At 54.0% G+C, this 17468-nt stretch overlaps 1 protein-coding gene across 2 annotated transcripts in view; it reads left to right on the top strand.

Annotated features, from left to right (window-relative positions):
• Positions 1-17468, top strand: part of ESRRB (estrogen related receptor beta) — a gene marked incomplete at both ends in the record, with an annotated part of 161723 nt that overhangs the window by 47536 nt on the left and 96719 nt on the right. Inside the window, one exon of one of the 2 annotated variants that reach the window (XM_084240792.1) lies at positions 11228-11389. The exons of the other annotated variant lie outside the window; for it this stretch is intronic. Coding sequence (XP_084096918.1) covers positions 11340-11389 — 50 coding nt within the window. Of the gene's footprint in view, positions 1-11227; positions 11390-17468 lie in introns of those variants that run through there. 2 annotated transcript variants of the gene reach the window in all.

Genomic DNA, 17468 nt, shown 5'->3' with positions numbered 1-17468 from the left:
GGGGAACAGAACAGGTAGATTGACTGAAATACACTGCTGAGGGGAGCAGCAGGTGAGACAGGAGAGGTCTGCTGCACCATGTGGGTAGCTCCCTGGCCGGGGATTGAACTCGTGCTGCAGTGGCTGCGGACAGCTTCATAGGTCGCATCTCAACCCCTGCACCACCAGGGAAGCCCCTGGCCTTTCAAACTATAAGGGAAAGGAAAACGAGATAACACACCCTCCTTATTTTACAAGGGGAGGTATTCTACCTCTGGATGGGACCTCCTAATTTTGGGGGTGTGTTTACAGAAACCATTCAAGCCTATCCATCTGGTTCCAGAATGCTGCCCAGTTGAACCTGTTCCAACCAAGCAAATTGGCCCTAATGGGGAATCTCACTTGGCAGTAGATGTCTTTCTTTTCGTCACCTCCTCCTCTTCTTCCGGCTCCCCTTCACCTTCTCCAAGTCACAGAAAGTTAAAATTTGCCCTTTGGCATCATTCCATAAAATCAGTTGGTTTCCTCCCCCATGTTACATTCCTTCTCTCAGTTCCTCCCTTTGGTGTTGAGAACACATCTCATTCTGATCTGAGAGTTCTGAGGAACGAGCCTGGCGTGCTAGATGCAGGTGGGAGAGGTCTGGCCCGTATGGACTCCCCCGAGGCTGGACTTGCCCAGTTTCCCATTGTGTGAAGCTTCCAGGCTACCCACCTCTTCCTCAGTCATGGGATGTGATGTTGGCATGTGCTCGGGGGAGGTGACCTGGTAGAATGGACAGAGAGCACAGGGTGGACGCGAGAATGGGCTTCAAATCTCTGATGGTCATCTGGTTTTGAACCACTTACCCTCAGAGCTTCAACTTTCTCCTCAATTGATAAAACGAGAATGATGATACCCACCTGGATGTAGAGTGGCCTGACTATTCCGTGGTAGGGGGCTCCGGCAGAACAATGCCCCGCCCAGCACAGAGCATGACTCCACCCGAACAACGAAAAAGAGAGAAAATGAAAATGCTACAATACCAGGGACAGGTCAAAACAGAGAACACGCCATGTGATGAATGGGAAGTAGAGTTTCTGTCTATTGCTGGCATTGGACAAAAGGCAGACCCACTCAGCTGCAGGAAGATGGAGTAGATGGAGCCATGATGAAGGATACAGATGCTGAGGGCACTTCTGGACACTTTTGGCATCAGGGATGGTTGCTACTAATCTACTTGGGGACAAATTCCCTTAAAAAAATCCCACAGAAATGTGGGCAGTCCCCCTGTTGCTTTTTTTTTTTTTTTAAAGATTTATTCATGCATACAAGAACCAGGGTACAGGCCAGATTCGCAGGAGGGCAAGAGGATTCACCAGAGACAGAGCAGGGAACAGAACAGGCAGACTGACGAAATACACTGCTGAGAGGAGCAGCGGGTGAGACAGGAGAGGTCTGCTCCATGTGGGTAGCTCCCTGCCCGGGGATCAAACTCATGCTGCAGAGGCTGCAGACAGCTTTACAGCGCTGCACTCAACCACCTGCGCCACCAGGGGAGGCCCAGTCCCCCTGTTTCTGTTTCTCAGGACCACCAGCCGCTCTGTGAGTGGAAAGAGACAAAGAACAACTGGGCAAAAAAAGGAGGCGTGGTGTCTGACCTTGAACTTTAGACACCTGCATGCCTCTTCCATATAATGGAATTACACTTGGCAATGATGATGGAATAATTAATAATCATCATATTAAATAATTATGAAAACCAAATCATTACTAGAATTATTATTTTCCTGATTTGTTAATTCTAAAACGATTCAAAACAGAGTAAATTTCTATGTTAAAGATCCTATTGAAATTCAGTAAAATTTGTCACCTAGAAATGAACTAATGTTTGAACCTACAGATATCATACACTTCAGTTCTGCTATGTTTCACAGTTTAAAATTTTAAGTGCAGGGGCCTCCCTGGTGGTGCAAAGGGTTAAGCACCACACTATGAAGCAATCTGCAGCCTCTGCAGCATGAGTTCGATCCCGGCCAGGGAGCAACCCACATGGCACAGCAAACCTCTCCTGTTTCGCCCGCTGCTCCCCTCAGCAGTGTGTTTCAGTCAGTCTGCCTGTTTTGTTCCCCACTCTGTCTCTGGTGAATCCTCTCACCCCCCACATCTCTGGCCTGTACCCCAGCTCTTGTATGCATAAATAAATAACTCTTTAAAAAAATAAATAAAATTTTAAGTGCAAATTACTTCAAGGGATCACATGGAAAAACACATCAAAGTGAGTCCAGTTCTTTCTGTGCTGTCTTCATTGATTGGGGATATACCGTTTGCACACCAGTGGAGCACTAAGATACAGACCAGGGCCAACCCACCCCAGCCTGTCCCATGTTCATCTCTCTCCTTGTGGGGTTCAAATACCTCCCACTTCTCCACTTTTCTGCAAGTCCTTTCCACCTGAAGCAAGCCTGAATGATTCTGTGCCTTGCAAACTTTCTCTTGACACACCCATGTAGCTAAGTGTGTACAGCTGACTTTATAACTTCCACATGGGTTCCAATTCGTCTTAAAGACTAGGTCAAGAGAACATGCTAGGTTGACGCTTACATGTATTCTTATGACTCAGCGGTAGCTTCAATGATTGCTTAGGACTTAGACCAACAAAGAGAATTTCTTGAATGGGAGTATTTTATCACTGACATGATTTTGACTTGATGAAGCAAGGGGATAACACAAAAAAGCAGCTGAGTTTTCATAGGTCTTATTATTGCTTGTTAGTACAGGTAATGGCTGTCTTATTGTACCCACGGCTGACGCCACCCCCTGGCAGCGTACACCTCCAGGTGTGGCAGACACCCCTGGTCCCAGCAACTCTTCTAACAGGGATTTGTTTGACACTGAATATCAGTGAACTCAGGAAAAGTGAGTCTGGCCCCCAGCTTCCGGGAGTAGACATAGCTAACCCAATCCGGGGCTCCGTTCTCCTCAGACAGTGACAGGGTTGGGGGAGGGGAGGCACGTGACTGGATTTGGCCCAAGGTGTGAGGAGGCCTGCTGCATGGGGGCGGGACTCCTTCCTCCAGACTGACTTCAAGTCAAAACAAAGTAATGAAAAGCAAGCGAGAGACACAGGAGCGACAACCCCCCTCCCGTGTACTTGCACACCCCGCCTGGAGTGGGACACGGTGCAGGAGGGAGCTACCTAGGCCAGGAGGCAACGAGCCGCAGGTGAAAGCCGGACTGCTAAGGATGACAGAGCAAAGAGATTTGAAAGTCCTGGCTTCCAGAAGCTTTGCTGTACGAGATCACGGCTCCTTCTCCTGAAGCCACTGGACTCTCCTGCCCTTGAAGCCAGAAGCACAGGGGCTGTTGCTGGGTGGGTGTGAGGTGGAGAGAAGACGCTCGCCTGAGAAAGCAGCTTAGCTCAGAAGGGAGAAAACCCCAGAGAAGGGAGAGCAGGGCATGTGCTGACCCCTTGGTCTCCGGGCCCCCAGGGAGAAGGAAGTAGAGGGCGTGGGGAAGGGATGTTGGGTCAGATGGTCACGTCAGTGGGATTCGGGGGGCACCATTGACGTGGACATCTTGGCAACTGGACCCGAGCCCCCCTGTCGGGGCGGGTGGGGGGTTGAGCGGGAGGCTGGGGCAGGCTCCACCTGGGCCTTTGTGAGCAGTGAGTCTGCACCTGGTGTAGTGACTCCCCGAAGTGACCCACCAGCCGTTGTCCTTGTGTGCTGTCCCTCCCCACCACAGAAGGGGGTGGGAAATAAGAAAATGGTTTAAATTGAGAGAAAGTCAGTGGCCCTGAGCCGTTTGCTGATTCAGTTTTTATCTTAGCCCTGGACCCTAGAAAACAGGGCCTGAGGCCAGCATTAAGCTGCTGACTCTTCCTCTGAGAGGGTAAGGGCAGGGCGCTGAGGACGATGAAAGAGGGAAAGGGAGGCGCGCAGAGGTGCCACCGAGGAGGACCCCGGCTTTGCGGCCACCTCCTGGGAGGCTCCCTGGAGCAGGCGGGCGCCGCGCAGGCGCCTTTTCTGAGAGTCTATAAATAAGAAATCAGACCAGTGCACAGAAGGCGCAAGAAAGGAGGGATTCGGGGAGCTACCCTCCTGAATTCCTGGGGTGCATCATCTGGAGCTCCAGGAAGCCAGATTTCAGGTTCTGCAGGAGACTTGGGGGTGGCCCTGGGGGCCCGCAGGGAGTACCCACCAAGAGAAAAAGGAGGCTGTCAAAGGGGCCCAGGGCCACACCGACCGGGAGGTGGTGCCCCAAGTCTTTGTCTTGAAGGATGCAGGGCCACCCCGCACCAGCCTGCCCTGCACTCGTCCCTCTTGTGGGGTTCAGATGCCTCTCAGTTCCCCACTTTTCTGCAAGCCCTTTCCACATCACCCTTCCAGTTTGCTTTCAGAGCAAGCCCCTTAGGGTTGAGCATAAAATTCCATCTGTGCCTTTAGTAAGGGGGAGTAAAAAGGAATTATTGCTGCGCCTTGCTCGGCTGGGTTTTGTAGAATTACCCCAAAGCAGTGTTTATCATGCCATTGAGCTGGAGGCCCGTGTTTAATGTGCTATCTGCTCTGACCCCAGATGTCTGTCTGCTTCGCTGCTCTCCCCAGCTCGTCCACCGTCCGCCTCGTCGTGGGGTCACTGCTGACAAGTGTATTACCGGTGTTTATCCATATTAAATCTTGTACTGTTGATGGCCTCTCCCCCATTTTTCTAAACTCTCTTTACTTCTTCTGTGGCTCCCCTTCTTGCCTTGTCTTGCCCTTCTTGGAGAGGCAAACACTTTCGGGAATTCTACCGAAGTGCTGTGTTGCTACAAAGCTTGAGCCTTCATGTGGAATTGGTTCTGACCCATTCATAATTACGGGGTTCAAGGCAGCGGGGAGTGGGGGCACACCAATACGCGCGGCTTCATTCCAATATAGAGCTGGGAAGGCAGCGGCTGGCTAGTGCTTTTCTCATGTAAGAGCATACATGGTGGCGCAGTGGTTGAGCGCTGGGTGGCGAAGCTGCCCGCAGCCTCTGCAGCGCTGGTTCGATCCCCGGCTGCTCCCCGGCCACCAGAGGAGGGTCCCACATGGCGCACAGACCTCTCCTGCCGCCCGCTGCTCCCCTCAGCAGTGTACTTCGGTCCTTCTGCCTGCTCTGCTCCCCGCTCTGGCTCTGGCGAATTCTCTCACCCTCTCGCGCTTCTGACTGTACCCAGGGCTTGTATAAATAAATAAATCTTTAAAAAAAAAAAAAGAACACAGTCAAAGCTGTCGTGCTAATCACGTCTTCTGGAGGCTCGGCACTTTACAGTTTATAGAACTCTAACATTTGATTTTTTTCTAAAACCTTGATGCATTTGCTGAATTTTTCCCTTACCACAAAACATATTAGAGCAAAAAATAAAAGCATCGCGTCCTGAAAAATCATGAAATGGGTTCTACCTTGATTGAGTCATCAGGCAATGAAAACACATTTGAATGCTCCCACTTTGGAATGTTAATGAATTAATTTTAATTAATATTAACAAGACAGACGAAGCCGACATACTTCTCACTAAATGACAACGCTTTACATGTGTGCGTACTCGCCAAAAAGTTTCATGTCTTGTGTGGTTTCCGTGAGATAATTCTCCTGGGGGGCTGAAATGGACACAGAGGCTTGGTTTGTGACTTTGCAAAACAAATCGTTCCTTCTTGCTGGGACCATGCTCGCCATGAGATTCGCAGTTGAAACCATCTTCCACCAAAAAGAAGTCTTCCTTTCACCAACGAGGAGATGCGAGGAACAAATTGCTTGTGCTGCCATTTGAAACCAACTGAGTTTTATGCTTAAATTGAGGCAAAAATCAAAAGCAATTGGATGATAAATTAATATGTGACACAGAAGAAAATAAGGTCAAATTTCTTGGTACAGGGAAAAAAAAACCCACAACCTAATGTAATGGAAAATATTTCCTTGGGCAGATCATGCGCTCAGGAGCTGGTTGTTCAGTGACTCTCAGGTGCCAGCGCTGTCAAGGCAGAGTCTTCTTTCCCTCTCCTTCCTTTATCGGCTTCTCCTCTCCCTCTTCCCTCCTCCCTCTTCTCTCTCTTGCTCCTCCTCTTTTTTCTTCTAGAAATTGCAGCAGGGGACACAGCCGCTACAGCTCTGATGTGCTCCTATGCTCCTGGTGACTGGGAGGGAAAAGATCTTTGTTCCTCCCTGACCCGCCACCTGTCTGCTCCCCGCAGCTGCCGCCTTGCCTAGGACCTGCGGGAAGAAGGAGTTGTTTTGGCGAACAGAGAACTTTAATATACTATTCAGTCGTGTTCGGTGATAACGGAATCCTGAGGTTCGAGGGACAAAAATGGAGCCCTGAGATACTTGGAAGTTACCCCAAGGCCCCTGGTGGGGATTTCAGAGAATGAGACGGGTAAGGGTGGCGGTGCCAGGGAGCCAAGCATTTTCCACTGAAGACATCTCCTTCCTAGTTTATCTTCGGTGTCATGGTGCCCGTGCTAATAGGACATGGGCCTTCCTGCCCCAATAATGGCCCGTTACAGCTTCAGGAAAAGCCATCCTATTTGCACCGCATTTATCTGTCAGCAGGAGACTATTATGAGAGCACAAACTGACATTGTATTAGTGTTATCAGTTAATTACGAGCCTTGGGATGTGTGCCAGCCAATGGGCTGGCAGTCTGTTGACCACCACTCACGGATATAACTCCACACCCCAAATTCGAGCATGTGAGAAAAGAGGGGGCCCACAGAGGTATGTAGTCAGGGATATTTCCCCTGGCCTGGAGTCTACGGAGTCCTGTCCCCAGAGATGCACCAGTTAGGCTCACTGTGCAGGCCAGGGCCACTGTAACCATCATGGACTGTCCATGGATGCACTTCCTGGACTCGCCTCCCCCAGCCTTCACCCTGGGGTGGAACAGACACGAGCTTGGATGGTGATCCAGACAGTTCCACGGAGCCAACCTCTCCTCCCCGGGCAGGTGGTAAGAAGTGGCTGCACACCTGGTGTGTTTCCAGGAATCCTTCCCACCTAGGACCCAGGGTCCAGGGAACATGGATGAGGGACGGGGATAGCACGACCACTCAGGCAGCGCCTGACATTCACTGAACTTAGGCGGCATGTGGGGGGCTCTCCAAAAATTCCTTTTGGGTCTTAACTTTTGGTGACAAAACCATCAAGCCTTGTGTTCTCCCCAAGCCCACACTCTGTCCCTCGGCTTCTGCCCAGTTGTCCAGTGAGAAAAGCCTCCTCTTGCCCTGGGACTTAGAGCAACACCACCCCTGGAGGGGATTCGAGGCCCCAGAGATGCTGCTGGCTGCTGCCTTACATTTGCAGAAATGGCCTGGGGGTAGGGGAGTGGGGGGGGGGGATGCTGCAGAAAGACAGGGAGACTGCATGCCAAGGCCAGGCTCTGTCAAGGTGGAGACATTCCCCCAATCTGTGGCAGCAGGCATGAGCTGGGTGGGCAGCACAGAGCACAAGGTGCAGGGGTGAGCCTGAGATCTAGATGCAGGCTGCAGCGGCCTATTCTCAGGACTCAGTCCAACCCGGCTGGGAGGGAACCCGGCTAGTGGGGACCTGTGTTCTGCTACCTACCACCCTTTTGGGGTTTCTGGACTTTGAGACACAGGTTTGGAGAACAGAGTGGGCTGGATTATGTCTGGGGGTGTCTCTCAGCTTCTCTGCTGCCTGGGGCGTTAATGGTGACTGGACAGCAGGTCATGGATCTGGTGTCCGCCCTGTCCTTCCTTCCCACCCCCACCCCCCAGGAAACCATTCGGGGAAGGGTGTGGACACCAGTGATGTGTGTGTATGTATGTGTGTGTGCGCGCGCGAGTGTGAATGTGGAGTGCGTTGCTGATGGCACTGCTTTTGTTGGCTTCATATTCCTGAGGAAGGAGCTCGAACTCAAGAAGGAGAGAGAAGTGAAGAGACTTATGCACCAAAATTCAGGAGTTGAGCCAGTAGAAATCGGAGCCCACAGCGGCGTGCTTTGCCAGTTATTCTCTGTGACCTTGGGTAGGTCACTTCACCACAGAGGCAAATTTACATATTTCCTTCCTTGTGAAAATCTCATGATGGTTCTTGAGGGTTCCCTGAGCACCTCTTAGCTGTGAGGTTCTGTGAATGGAATAAATACCTGTTTTAAGGGTTTGTCATAAGAACAAAGTGAGCTGCTGTCCCTTTACACCTTCCCTTTCGGCTAACTCGTCCATCTGGGGGTGCCAGTACTGATTCATAGGCTAATGGAGGGGTGGCTTTTTGCAAGGGAGAGATTACAAAGAGCACCTGTCGTAGGCCAGTGGTGAAAGTAGGAAATGATAATGGATGGAATGATTTTCAATACTGAAGGAACCCAAGAGCTCTCCCCACCCCACTGTACCCTGTGTCCCCCACATGCACCACCTTTGTTTTCTGGAGCAGAGATGACTTTGGCAAGGTCCCAGGCAGTAGTTGGGACCTGGCCCCAGAGTCCTCCGTGCTCTCCCACGCTGCTGCTTCTCCGGCTGGAGGGATGGAGACAGACCTGGCTTTGGGGAGGGTCCCATCCGCCTCCTTGAGCGGGCTGAGAACAGAGAGGGGGAAAGGCTGGCGCATGAGCAGTGTGTGACTTGGTCAAGTCTGCCTGGAACCACCTACCAGACTGGGTTAGGTCCTCAGGGTGCCCTCATCTCCCTTCTAGTAGAGTCTACAGACTCACTCTTGCCAGGGAGGGCAGGAGAAAGAGCTGGACCCCAGGACGGTGTGGGAGAAGGCTGGACTGGCATCGTAGAGGACAGTATGAAAGGGGACACCCCATTCCCACCTGGAGGACCCCCAGCTAGTGCCCCAGAGCGAGGATCTCAGTTCCCTTCATTCCTGCATTAGTCTAGATTTTTCACCAACAAGACCTCTTACTTTTGTTCACTTGCTCCCAGTGCCTTTGGATCCATTCCTTTGGGCTGTGAGGCTTTCTTTCTTTTCATGCTTCACCAAAGATGCTCTGGCTCCAGTTTAAAATGGCCCCCCGACCCCAAAACAAGGACCCGAGTGATCCCATAAACCTGTGACGTCTACCTCCCTTCTGGGACAGCCAGCCCGTCCCTTAGTAGGCTCTGACGCTCTACCCCAAGCTACTGTCCTTTAATGATTCATTGAACAAAATCGTTATCTAGCAACTGCGCAACTGCCCCAGGTACCGTTAAGCATGGGGGTTCTCCAGTGAACAAAAACAGGCAGGGTCCCTGCCCTCGTGGAGCTTACAGTCCAAGGGGGGAGGGGGGTATCTTTCATCCCTATATATGCGTCATTGCAAACTGATACATGACCTGAAGCACAGTGAGCAGCAGAAGGTTTGGGGCAGTCTGAGGTGGGGTGCTCTAGACGCAGGTGCCAAGACTAAGAAGGGAGGCAGAGGGCCACGCGGAGCCTGTCCTCAGAAGCCTTCCTTGTGGGCTACCAGGGAAACTGGGGCCTCTTCCCTAAGTGCAACGAGGAGGGCCCACTGGATGTGTGTTTCCCCAGCACCCCTTGGCTGCTGTTTGCTTAGAGAATGGATCTCGGGGGGTCAGAAGGAGGCCAGGAAGCCAGTCACTGAGCTGTGGGCAAGGATGGTGGCATGTTGAAGCCAGGCTGGAGCAAAGTGTCTTCACGCCCTTCTTTCTGTCTCTAATGCAACGGAGCACCTATATGGTTAAAAAAAAAAAAAATCCGGGGCTGCTGGGGTTTCTGCTGACAGACATCTTCATCGGTCCCTCTGTGAGATGCCGAGCCCCACGCCCGAGAAGCCCACGCGTTCCTCTACTCCCGCACACGTGAAAAATCACGGTTCTGTTTCCCAGCCTGCACGCGCCTCCATTTATCCAAGTCAAGCATCATCTGCGGCCCCGCTGCCCACTCCCCAGCCCCTCCCCAGCGGCTGACCCCACCTGGGCGACTCCCGGCCATCCTGCTTTTACCCCAAGTGCTGGAGCCGGGCCTGCAGTGACATTCCATGTAGACATTATTTTGATGATAAAATGATGTCATCCCCCTACTGCTCATTGTCTTCTGCAGAATATAGAAGGGGGAGGTGGTCTCTCCGAGGGGCTTGTCCCCCCTTGAAATAATTCTGTACCTCCCACCTTCCGCACTCATTTGAATCATCCAATTGATTATTATCCTGGTGGCTGGCGCCTCTCAAAAGATGAAAAGCCCCAGAAGAAGGATGGGGCTTGACAAATAGCTTGTTTTGGTACAGTGGCAGCCCATAATACTCGGGTTCATGGAGGGAGCAGCAGACAGGGCTGCAGGTGTGTCGTAGCCAGGGACTCAGGTGTGTGTGCTGAAGCTTCTACTCGCGCCTCGAAGTGGAGGTGGCAGGGAAGTTGGTGGTTTTCATCACAACTGCATTTTTCTAAGCAGACAGAAAATTTATTTGCTGTGTCCACGTCCCGGGTGCTTTTCTGAGAGTTGCCAAAGAAGAGAGCAACATGGTGGACACCTAGGGAGAGCGGTTCACAGATGCGCCCCTGCGTCTAGGCATAGGAGAGGGGCGCAGAATCCAAGGCCCAGGTGAGGACAGCTGCGAAGGGAATCTTGCTCTTCTGCTGTCCCGCTGGCTTTCACCTGCTGGCCTTACTTACCCTTTGCACTTCCGGGCACCAAACCTGAGTTTGAGCCAGTGACTTTCTAAGACAGGAGTGGTGGTGGGGTGGGTGTGTGTTGGGGGGGGTGCAGGGAGTTCTTGTCCTTGGTCTGGGGGTGGAGAGATGCCATTCATTCCAAATGTGCAAAACCAATGCCTTCCAAAAGGCTGAGAGGTGAGTTCTCCGGGCCTGGCAGGGCAGAGACAAGGTGGTGGGCAGATCTGTAAGCTGCAAATCTATCAAACCACCCCCTACCCCTCTGCCTCAGTCCCACCACCAGCAACTTGGGCAATTTTTTTTTTTTCTTTAATGGCAAGAGGGCAGGCCCTGCGGCTGCACAGCCCAGTCCGCCTTCCTGCTCCTCAGGAGGTGGGGACCTCGCGCGGGCGCCTGATCCAGGGAAGGCTCCCCGGCTCCCCCCCTCCCCCCTCCCCTCCCCAGCTCGATTCTGCCACTTTAAGTCCAGCCCCCGGGAGAGAGCCAATCGCAGCCACCCCGCGCATCAGTCTCCAGCCTTAAAGCTACAGTGGGGTGAGCGGGCTCAGGTCCCGGCGCCCGCGCCCGCGCCGCGGCTTCGCGTCCCCACCGCCGGCTCGAGTGTGGGCACGAGTGGGCGCGCCGGGCTGTGCGCGCGGCTCTGCTCCCTCTCGCCGGCCCCGCGCCGCGCGCCCCGCGCTCCCGCACCCCTGCCCCCGCCGGCCCGCGCCGGCCGTGCCCTTCACCCGCTCCCGGCCAGCTCCCCGCCGCCCGCCGCCGCCCGCCGGGAATGCCAACGCGGGACTGATGGACGCGTCAGAACTCTGCCTCCCGGACCCCCTCGGCTACCACAACCAGTAGGTGCCCAGCCTCTCGGCGCGTCTGTCTGTCCTTCTGCCGTCCCAGGGTGTCTGTCTGTCGTGGGTGTCGCGTTCCTCCCAGGCAGGAGCTGGGGGCACTCGGGGGGCTTCTGAGCAGGGGAGCCGCGCGCTGGCTGGGTTTCCTTCTCGGGGGTACACCGGACTCCAACTTCTCCCGCGCCCCGACTTCTCCCGCACCCCGTTTTATAAACCTCACTTTTAGGCTCGAGCAGCGCTCTCGCAGGCGCTCGTCCCGTCTGCGCGTCCCCCTCGGCCGGACGATGTTTGCGTCTCAGCGGCCGGGGAGGCGCAGCCCAGAACAGGTGCGGGGTGCGCGGGGCTGTCCCGGCCCGCCCGCCCGCGAAAGCCTCCCGTCGGCCCTTCGACTGGAACATTTATTTCCTTGCTGGGGACTAAAAAAGGATCCCGGCCTGGGGCCGAAATCGGACGTACCTCAGCGGTTTGGAAACTGCGGGCGGCCAGCGCTGCGCGCGCCCCGCGATCTCCGTGGGGCGCCCCGAGGGAGCGCGGCGCGCGGTCTCCCCCGGCGCTCCGGGGGCGCGGGCAGCGGGCGGGCCCGCAGTGCGCCCCGCACGCCCCTCCGAGAGAGCCCGCGTGGCGCCGGGAGCGGGGACGGCCGGCCGGGCGCGGTGGCGGCCGCAAAGTTGGTGCTCGGCTTTTGGGGAGGCCGCCCCGGCGGAGCCGCGGGCGCTGTTTCCGTGCCGGGGAGGGGGCGGCTCTGCGCTCGCCGCGCGCTCAGCCGCGGTTGTCCGAGCCGCGCGGGTTTGGGCCGCGGCGGGAGTGCGGGACCCAGCTCCCCGGAACCCTGAATTCCGCGCTCGGGGGATGCGCAGAGCGCGCAGGGTGGGAAAGTGGCGAACTCAGCCGTCCGCCCGCCCAAAGGCGGGGAGCTGCCCGGGGCACCATTCCCGGCTCTCTGGAGTCCTGCCCCGGCCCCCCTAAGGCTTCCCCGGCGGTGCCCCCCGCGGTCGCGCCGCCGCCCCACCTGACCAGGTACCGGCCCCGGCTCCCCCTCGGGCGCCCGCGCCCCGCTGCGCTCCGGGAGGTTCCCGGCTTCTGCTGCGGGCGGGCGCGAGCAGCGGCCCCTCCGACGGCTGAAAATAATAGTGATGATAATAATAGTAACGCTAGGTTCTGGGGACTCGCTTAACTTTGTGCTTTTCTTGCTCCTCTTTTTTTTTTTTTTTTTTTTTGAGGCAAACTAAGCTAACACAGTCAGTTCCAGCTCCTACACGCGTGTTTGTCCCATTGGCCCCTCCCCAGAGAACCACCACATGCACAAAGCAAACACCCTGGATGATGTGGGGTTCAGCGCGCGTCCTTAAACCTCCCCTCCCTGCGCAGACGACCTGACCTCCACCCGGGGGGAATCAGCCCGAGAGGGGGCAACTTCACAGCAGCGTCTCCAGCCGCTGGCCTGCCCGAGCCCGTCGCCACGATGACCTTTGGGGTCTAGTTTTAGGATCTCCCTGGACAGAGGATGCCAATACTGAGACAGTGTCCAAAAAAGGCGATTGAGCTGGGTGATAAGGGAAATTCCTAATTATAATGGATTCAGATTTCCATCAGCTTGAAAAGTGGCTTTTCATTTTCTTTAGAGGTTGCAGGGCTCTCAGCCTGGATGGCCGGGGTGGGAGTGGGGGGGTAGTGCCAGGCACCGCTCGTCCTAAAGCATAGTGGGAGGCAGCCTAGAGAAACCTCAGGTGTGGGGAAGTGAGGCTGTGAATAATGTTTGACCCTGGTGGGACATTTCCTCACATAAAATTACCAGTATGACAAATATTGGATATTTAAATTATTTAGGTTCCCTCTCTCCAGAGGTGACTTCTTTACTTGGACTTGAAATATATCTCTGTGTATTTGTCCCTGGTGGAAGTCACAGACAATAAATATGGAATTTGTAGGGGGGAAGTCCGTTCTTTCATTGTGTCCGCCAGGAAAGCAGAGGGAGATGGAGGATTCCGCAGCTGGGTAATTCATGGAGTTGAGGGCAACTGTGACCTGAGTTTGAGGAGAAATAGGGGCAAACGGGGACTGTCGGGAAGCAGCAGAGGGGAATGAGGAAACCGAGGCCCTGAGTATCTGGGAAGGGTTTGATGTGGAAATCATTTATAAAGGCAAACTGACAAGGGTTTGGAGTCCCTGCCTTTCCTGGTTTCTTTGCAAAATATTAGCTTCTCACTCCACGGGGCACAGGAAAAAACAGAATTATACCTGCTATTTCTGGTGAGGAACTAAGTGTCCCATGAGATGCCATTTCTCCAAGCCCCGGAATGTGCTGGGCAGCAGCCCCAAGCACTGATGAGCTCGCCCCATATACAGATGTATGTCTGCCCCCACCTGCTGAAGGTTTGCAGCTGCTGCGGTACAGGGGTGCAGAATTTCCAAGGACAAGCTTGTGGCCCTCAGTGTGTGTGGTGGGTTTGGGGGTGCGTGTCTTTCTGACCTCAACCCCAGAGCTTTGTGACAAGTAGCTGGCAGCAGAGTAGCAAAACAGAGGACGGGGTTCTTTGGTTTGTGGGAGGAACAGTAGGATGGGTGTTTCTCAGGGAACCTCTACCTGAGGGGGTTTCCGTGTTTCTACTCATATGGCTTCATGACATTCCTAGACTTAAAGGCTATGCAGACCATGCTTGAGTGAGAAAGAACTCTCCAGACCTGCTTCTCCCCTGCTAACATACAGAGAGCATTCTTAGCGCTTTGGAGTTATTCTCACTTTCTCAGGTGAGAAACAGTCACACACACAAACATGCACACAGATGCGTCTGTCCCTTCATACCTCTCTCTCCTTCATTTTCATTTTCCTGTAGCCACCCCTGTAGGTGACTCCATTACCATTTCTAATCAATATTTTATGTACATATATAATCAGCCAGCACGGGAGTGGGAGCGCTGGCCTGCGAGCACCGGTGTATAAATGTGTCCGTGACGGGACAGCTGGAGACCCCGACACCAAACCCAGGGAGCAGGGGGGTTGCCCCCCACCTTCCGATAACCACTTTGCTGTTGTTAAAGAAACAAAGAACAAACTGTCCTGCAGGTAAAATATGTGGGTTCACACGTAGGAAAAATGCCACATGGTAATTCAGAATCAGTGACCCAGAGAAAAACAAAGGGGGAAATTAATTTTTAATGGTACATTTAAAAATAAATCAGAGTGAGGACATCAGTCTTGGTTTTCCAAGGGAGGGGCTCTAGGAGATAAAGCTCTCTGTGCATGCTGCTCTTCTGCAGGCGCGGGCAGGCGGCTGTGGACGGGAATGGGGTGATAGGAGGCTGGACTCGTGTAGCACCCCCAGGCCATAAACTAGGAGGAAACATTAGGTCAATGAGGAGGCCCTACTCCTGGGAAGGCCCTTTCCAGCTCAGTGAGATCCTGGTAACTGGAAATTTCCTCTTGGAACTTATAATTTCCCCAGCTCCCTTCATTTTAGAAACAACTGTCTGCTCGACCCATAATTAGGACGCAGGAAAACATGTTTCTTCAAAATATTCTTACAATGATGAAACAGCCTGACCCACCAAACAGGAATCTTTTCATTCTATTGATTTGGAGTAATCAATAAATATTCCATTTAGGCTGGGAGAGGAGGGACAGAGGGGACTTTCGGGGAAAGCGCTGCGGGGGAAGTGGCTGTGATAGAGATTTCATGTCACAACTCTGCCTTCTCAGAATGTCCCCAAGCCTAGCTCCGGGGCCCCTGGAACTTGGTCTTGAATGTTTGATGCCTGGTCCTTGACATCTGGCCCTTGGGTTTTGAAAGATAATCTAAACTCATTGAAAAAGTTTATCTCCCTCCTCAGTCCCCTGCAAATGCCTACTTTCTTTTGAGTGCTTGGAATTCAACAGAGCTGTGCAGATGTAGCCAGCCAAAGAAAAGGGGTGAGAGAGAGAGAGAGGCTGAGCTTTGCAGGGATTTGGGAGGGTGGGAAGGGTGGGCAGTGGAGTTGGGTGTGTACATGAGCAGGAATTCGGAAGATGGTCAAAGGGTTGGACAAGAGACAGGATGCTTTTGATGCTGTCCTGCAGTGTCCCCTCTTTAAAACTTGCTTTCCAGATGCTGTCAGTGGTGTCCTCAGCATGATTAAAATTTTTATGGTTCTAATGGAAGAGGAAGGAATAGCAGATATTTAGACCATAACCCACTATTGCAAGGTTAAGACCAATCCACACCCCAAACCCTGTCTGCATCCCTTCCCACACCTACCTGCAATCTTAGTGCTCTGTCCCTCCAGGAAGTGAGGCCCTTGGGGTACAGACCAGCTTGACCAGAATCAGCCAGGACTCAGCACAGCTCTGTTGGGAGCCTCTATCTTAGAGCCTGATGGTTCTTGCCTGAACATTCCATGGGGGCCCCAGCTTAGCTCGAGTGCTTGGTCTCTTGTGCCTGCTGTAGTCTCTGTAGTTTCTGGAGGATATGTGGACCCAGGAGGGGGCTGTGAATGTGGGGTCATTAGACCACAGAAGCCATGAAGGCTACAACTTGGGGATGTGTTTGGATCAGGTAAATCGGAGCCCACGTTCCACCTGTTTGCCCTTGAAGCCGTTCACTGATTTCTAGGGATAAATCAAAGATCATTTTAGTGCCATAAGAGCTGATGGATGACCCCTGACTGGGCTTCCTCTCTGGTGAGTTTCCCCTTCCTCAGCTCTGGCGGCTCACACCTCAGGCACCATCATTCACCTGGTTATTCACAGGGGAGGGGCCCACAGGCTTCCCCTGACCCCAGGGTCTCCTGGCGTGGCTGGGGTGGCCTGGGGCGGGATTACATCCCGGTTGCCCCATCGGGCTGGTGTGGTCTGGTCCCTGTGCAGGGAGGTTGTGGTATTTATAATTGCAAATGTAATTAGCAGACCAGCTCTGGGGGACGGGATGCTCAACTTCTCTGCACATCACGGTGACCCCTGTGATGGCTAGCCGGGCAGATTAACCCTCAGCGGGCCAGCCAGCCCCCTGCTCTGGCGAGGCCCCTGACCTTTCACGGAAAATAGACGTCCCGGGTAACCCATGGCAGGGCCAGTCCCCTTCCTCAGCGGGGTTGTCGGGGCAGTGAGTGGGAGAAGCCAGTAGCTGGTGGTGGTGCTGGGAGGGTTCCTTCCTTTGGCCACTGGGCAAGTGACCCTGGCTTCTTGTGACAGGGTGACCCTGCAAGGCAGGCTGCGCTGGGCATTTTCTCCTTCTCTTTCCCAGACACTGGCAGGATCTGATGGGAGACTTTGGGTGCACGCTGGCCTGGGGCTCGGGGGCCTAGTGGGAGAAAGCAAGGTTCTCCAGCGGATGCCTCAGGACTCCAGCGTGGTCCCCAAGGCCCAGTGGGCAGTAGAAAGCGATGCCTGCTGGCCCAGGCTCTGTGGGTGAGCGGCAGGGCCGCCAGCTTGGGGAGGGAGGTCCACTCGGATGTGTGGGGAGGCTGCCATCGGTAAGCGTGGCGCAGTTTGTTTCCGAGAGCAGAGACCTCCCCAGCCAAGCAACCAACAAAGGACACCGAAAAACCAGACATGGAAACATGGGGTCTCCGGGGATTTTTTGTCCCCCTGTCCCCTCCTGCATGTGCACTTGAATCTGCCTCTGGACTCCCTTTCCGTTCTGATCAGGATTAGAATAGAAAGGATCTTAACAGCACCTTTGTTTATAAGCAATGGCTTAAGGGGGTATCAAGCCCTTTCTTGTTGCTGTTGAAGCCCTTCGCGGAGAGGATATCTCTGAACCCCAAACATCAAAAGCTGCATCTGGGCCTAAGAGAGATTTCACCGAAGAAGGTCTGCGTGTTTCACGTGTGTGAAGGTGTATTGCTGTGGGTGTTCCTCTTTAGGGTGGGGGTAAGAGGGGAAGGGGGCTCTGCTCTTAAACACGGCCCTCCACTGCCTACTGTACCCCTTACTGGCTGAGGTCAAGCTATGTCTACATTCCAGCGGGGGCTGCTGAGCCTTGGGGTTTTTCCATGGCGTGAAAGCCACACTGAGGGACCTGCGGACTGGCTATCCCCGCAGCTGAAGGAGCTCAGGCTTTCTTAAGAGGCTCTCTCCAGCTCTCTGGCCTGGGTCGCGCCGGCA

This window comes from Talpa europaea (genome assembly GCF_964194135.1).
Source record: "Talpa europaea genome assembly, chromosome: 8".
NCBI lineage: Eukaryota > Metazoa > Chordata > Mammalia > Eulipotyphla > Talpidae > Talpa > Talpa europaea.
Note: the sequence above shows the minus strand (reverse complement) of the source record. Positions and strands in the feature narration are given on the sequence as shown.